Source organism: Hippopotamus amphibius, chromosome 12 (genome assembly GCF_030028045.1).
Source record: "Hippopotamus amphibius kiboko isolate mHipAmp2 chromosome 12, mHipAmp2.hap2, whole genome shotgun sequence".
Classification (NCBI taxonomy): Eukaryota; Metazoa; Chordata; class Mammalia; order Artiodactyla; family Hippopotamidae; genus Hippopotamus; species Hippopotamus amphibius.
The window spans coordinates 10,152,908-10,158,254 of record NC_080197.1 but is presented as its reverse complement, the minus strand read 5'-3'; the positions used below and the strand labels follow the sequence as shown (position 1 = coordinate 10,158,254).

At 52.9% G+C, this 5,347-nt stretch overlaps 1 protein-coding gene across 1 annotated transcript; it reads left to right on the top strand.

Moving 5' to 3' along the window:
• The first annotated feature begins 796 nt into the window (after positions 1-796).
• Positions 797-1,314, top strand: LOC130833090 (40S ribosomal protein S12-like). The gene has a single exon (XM_057702320.1). The coding sequence runs from the start codon at positions 873-875 to the stop codon at positions 1,269-1,271; it is 399 nt and encodes a 132-aa protein (XP_057558303.1). The 5' UTR covers positions 797-872; the 3' UTR covers positions 1,272-1,314.
• The last annotated feature ends 4,033 nt before the right edge of the window (positions 1,315-5,347 follow it).

Sequence of the window (5,347 nt, the reverse complement as noted above, 5' to 3'; positions counted from 1 at the left end):
TTATAAGGACACTTGTCATTGGATTTACCCCCCGCCCCCACCGTAATCTGGGATGGGCTCATCTTGAGATCATTAACAATGCCAAGGACCCTATTTCCAAATAAGGTAACATTCACAGGTTCCTGGTGGACGTTTGTAGGGGAAGACACCATTCAACCTACTACAGTCAGTAAGACCTGTTTCCCCATTAAATGGGGGCTTCTTGAGAATGGAAACTATGCTCTTCCCCCCTTTCCTTCCTCCCTCCTTTCTTTCCTTCCTTCCACACATATTGAGGGAACATCTGCCATGTTCCAGGCTCCGTGCTGGGCCCTGGAGAGACTGAAGCACTGCAAACAGATCCAGTTCCTGCCCTCACGGAGCTGACTTTGCAGTGGCAGAGGCAGACCCAACAGACACAGTTACACCATCGCACATTTCAGGTAGAACTACAAAGGAAAGCCAGGTGGGGCAAGACCAGCAGGGTTGGGGGCAGGGTGGGCTGGACCAGCTCCAGCCAGGGAGGTCAGGGACGGCTTCGCAGAAGGTGTGACCCATAAGCTGGACCCTGGATGCTGAGAAGGACCACGTTGGAACCTCCCCCTCACTTCCTGGCTGTGTGATCTTGGCCAGTTGCTTCACCCCCTCTGTGCCTCAGTTTCCTTGTATATAAAGTGGTGACGGTGACAACACAACCTCCTAGGATGATCCTGAGGCCTCGGTGAGTGAACCCATGGGGAGACTTCACAGCTGCAGGGTTCCTAGTACTCACTTCATAAGCCAAAGCTAATCCTTCTAAAAGAGTACTTTCCTCTTTCCCTGCCGCCGCGGAGTCGCGCGGAGGCGGAGGCTCGGGTGCACTCAAGATTCGGCTCTACCCGTAACCCACCGCCATGGCCGAGGAAGGCATTGCTGCTGGAGGTGTAATGGACGTTAATACTGCTCTGCAAGAGGTGCTGAAGACCGCCCTCATCCACGATGGCCTAGCACGTGGAATTCGCGAAGCTGCCAAAGCCTTAGACAAGCGCCAAGCCCATCTCTGTGTGCTTGCATCCAACTGTGATGAGCCTATGTATGTCGAGTTGGTGGAGGCCCTTTGTGCTGAGCACCAAATCAACCTGATTAAGGTTGATGACAACAAGAAACTGGGGGAATGGGTAGGCCTCTGTAAAATTGACAGAGAGGGAAAACCCCGTAAAGTGGTTGGTTGCAGTTGTGTGGTGGTTAAGGACTATGGCAAAGAGTCTCAGGCCAAGGATGTCATCGAGGAGTACTTCAAATGCAAGAAATGATCAAATAAAAAAAAAAAACTGGGAAAAAATAAAAATAAAAAAAGAGTACTTTCATGTTAACATTATTAGCATCCAGGCAGAGCCATGCACCAAAAAATTTTGTTAATAATTTGGGGGATATTTATTTTTAAAAACAACACCAAAAAAGACCTAAAAGTAGTCATCATGCAAAACTCTGGCATGTCTTGGAGTTCCTTACTCTTATTTTACAGCTTGATGTTGGGCTTGTTTGAATCAGGTTGGGGACCTGGGACACCTATTCTCTTTAGGGTTTGGGGCTTTAAAATCTTCAGAGAGGCCTGGCAGCAGTACTGGTGGATGGTGGCCACTATTTTGGGCAGAGCAAGCTGAGTGTTTGGAACTTTGGGACCAGCCCGCAGAGCCAGGGGTCTCCTGTATCGTGTTGACTCAGCAGATGGATGGAGGTCAGGCTAGAGGTGGTCCTGGGGTGAGAAGCAGAGGAGGGGCAGAGAAGCAGGGGGACCTGCAGGAGGCCCAGGGAGAGCCCCGGGCCCCAGATCCTCGCACCTCCTCCCCACCCCACCCCCAGGCCTCCAGGATCCGTCCCTCTAGGGGGCAGTAGGGCTCCACCGAGAGGCCCTGTCTCCACCTCCAAGAGGCTGGGAAATGCTCGTCACCTTCGAATGTGCCTCCGTACCAGCATCAGGGGAAATGTCTCTTTTTTATTATTAATTTTTATTGGAGTATGGTTGCTTTACAATGTTGTATAGTTTCTGCTGTGCAGCAAAGTGCATCAGCTATACATAGACATATACCCCTTCCTTTGGATTTCCTTCCCATTTAGGTCACCACAGAGCACATCAAGGGAACTTTCTGCACAGACTTTGCCTTGGCTGGGCTCAGAGGATATATCTTTTCACATTCGGATGTTTGGGGGGAAATGCTGATTAGGAAGGAAAGTATTTAGTGTCACGGTAACACGTGAATGTTTCTAAAAACGGAAGCCGACAGCTGTACCCACTTAGGGGGCACTTTGGGGTTCCAGCCACGAGGCGTTCACCCCCCTCCAGCCTGGCAGGGGAAGGAAGTTGGACTTCTAAGGCTCATGATATTCACAGGGAGAAGACGTTTGTTTCCGCACGAGTGTTCATGGCCAGGTTCACGTTTTTAGATCCTCAAAACGAATCTCCTTGAGCACTCCTCCCGCACCCATCTCAGGGGACACCTGCTCCTCCTCCTCTCTTGCTGGGGGAGCCAGGATAGCCCCTGGCTGTGTCCTGACGTAGCACTGTGACCCCAAAGATCTGAGACGCGTGGGCAGCGTCCCCTCGTGGTGTGGCCTCGTGATCCCGTCTCGGGCAGGGGCAGGGGGTATGGGTACATCTGCGTGGGGCGCACGTAGTTCTGGGTTTGGATCCTAACTCTGCCACTTCATGCTGTGTGCTCGTCAGCAGGGGTCCTCCTGGAGCCTCCCACCTCACCTGAAAGACGAGGGGAGACATGCTCCGTGGGGTGGCTGTGATTTGGGGATGTGATTTCAGTGACACCATCCCGGGAGTGGGCTTAGTGGGGCACCAGGCACACCCTGACAGTCACCATCACACCAGCCGCCCTCCAGGCTCCCACCCCACTGCCTCCTCCAGTCCCCCCCACGCTGACCTCTACCACGTCCCCCTTCCGTGGCACTTGTCCCTTACCTCCACCCCGTCTGTGTTTGCGGCTGACAGCCTGCCTCCTGCTGGAATGGGAGCTCTCCCCTGCTGTATGCAGGACACGTATTCAACACCACTAAATATTGTTGAGTGCACGCACGAGTGAATGGGAGCTCTAACCCAGTTATCCAGGCCTCAGTTTCCCCAGCTGTGCAGGGAGGACGATGCTACTAGAAGTTTCCAGGTGTGGCTTTGGATGGATCCTGTGAGCAAACTGGTGTGTGAGCACCTGGCCCAGGTACTCATCATTGCGAGTTCACTCCCCCAATTGTTGGATTTCCAATGTTGCCTGCGGCTTTATAATACAGTCAGGAGACTTGCTGCCCCCCAGCCCCTGCGGGCAGCCACCATTTATGCAGATTCAACCAGTAAGGCCTGAGTGGGGTCTCTGCACGTTGGATCCTCCCACACACCAGGCAGGGAGGCCCAGGTCAGGGATGAGGACCCTGAGGCTCAGAGACGTGGGGTCACTGGCCAGTGTAAGTGATGAGGAGAGCCTAGGACTGTGTCCGCTTTTCCGTGTGAAGCAGCTGGGGCTCTCGCCGGGGGAGGAGCTGGTCCGTGGTGGGTGATAGGCCCCTGCTCACGGTGGCCCAGAGCAAGAGCACACCAGTGGACGCGAACATGAGTCCCAGCTCGCCTGCCTTCCCACTGGGTGGCCTCGGCAGGTGACTTCACACCTCCGAGCCTCAGTTTCCTGTCAGGTGGGGTGATGGGAGCCCGCCACTCTGAGAGCTGTGGTGAGAGTGTAAGCAGCACAGAAATGAGAGTCCTTACTGTGCTGAGTTCAGAGTTGAGCAAAGGAGTTGAGGGAAGCAGAGTAGCAGCCCCCCGAAGACATCCACATCCCCATCCCTGGAACCTGTGAATGGATGTTACCGGGAGAGGGGCGATTAAGATTGCGGATGGAATCCATCTTGCTCATCAGCTGACCTTATGATTGGGAGACTAGCCTGGGGGATCCAGGTGGGTCCAGTGGAACCACAGGAGCCCTTAAAAGTGGAAGAGGGAGGCAGCGAGAAAGGCTGGACCCGCCAACTGCTGGCGCTGAAGACGGAGGAAGGGGCCGTGAGCCAAGGAATGTGGGCGGCCACCAGAAGCTGGAAAAGGCAGAAAAATCCTAGAGCTTCCAGAAGGAACTCAGCCCTGCCAACACCTTGATTGTAGCCCAGAGACTTCTGACCTCCCAAACTGTAAGACGATAACTCTCTGTTGTTTTAAGGCCTACGTTTGTGGCAGTTAGTGCAGCGATAGGAAACACACAGGAGGGCGGTGCTATGGCAGCCTCGGCCTGGGCCGCCCTCACAGGAGCAGAACTTGGCAGAATGAGGATCAGTCTCAGACCTGCTGACAGGGTTAAAGCTCGTAGAACCCTGGCCCTTTGTAAATGACAAGGGACCGTCAAGATCAGCATTTCAGAGTGGGATGTCCCCCAAATTCGTCCTCAGCAATGCTCTATTCAAAACAGTCCGGTGAGTCAGTTAGGAGATGCCGCGTGCACTATCCACCTCTTAAACAGGCACAGTACTCTTTTATCTCTGGAAGCGCTAAGAAGGCCTGCAGCAAAAAGCAAGAAAGGCTTTCTAACTTCAACGCAGCACTTTCAAAGATATTGTACCGTAAACCTACTTCCCCCAACTCTTCCCCTGTAGCATCTACTAACAACTCGTGAAGCTTATGTATGGTGGATGGGCTGATGTGATCAAATGGATTCATGAGACAAATGGAGAAATTGAAGCCCAAAGAGGTGGAGGTACATTGGAGAAGCGGTGTGGCATAGAGGGGAGAATGTAGGCATCGGAGTCAAGGAGATAGGGCTTGGCAGCCTGGCTCTGCTGCAACAAGCCACACGGCCCTGGGAAAGTCACGTCACCTCTCAGAGCCTCTGATTCCTGATGGATAAAATGCAGATAAGAGGGCCTGCTTTGCAGAATACCGTGGATGGCTGTCTCTGTCCGTCTGGGCTGCTGTAAAAAAGTACCATATACTGGAGGGCTTGTAAACAGCAGAAACTCCTTTCTCATAGTTCCAGAGGCTGGGAGTCTGAGACCAGGATGCCAGCCTGGGCAGGTCCCAGTGAGGGCCCTCTTTGGGGTTGCAGACTGCCCACTTCTTCTTGTGTCCTCATGGGGTGGAAAGAGAGCTCTCTGGATCCTCTTTTGTAAGGGCACTAATGCCATTCATGAGGGTTCCACTCTCAAGACCTAATTACCCCTAATTAGGCACTGCCTACTACCATCACATTGAGGGATAGGATTTTAACATGAGCTTTCCATTTATAACCATGGCCCATTGAAGTGGCTGGCACCCACCTGGTAGCTTGTTAGGGAAGAGTAGGTAGAGCTATTTGTATTACTTTCCTATTGTTGCTACAACAAGTCACCACAGACTTAATGGCTTACA

Coding starts and splice junctions, on each gene's coding strand:
- LOC130833090 (XM_057702320.1), top strand. CDS start 873: ATGGCCGAGGAAGGCATTGCTGCTGGAGGTGTAATGGACGTTAATACT.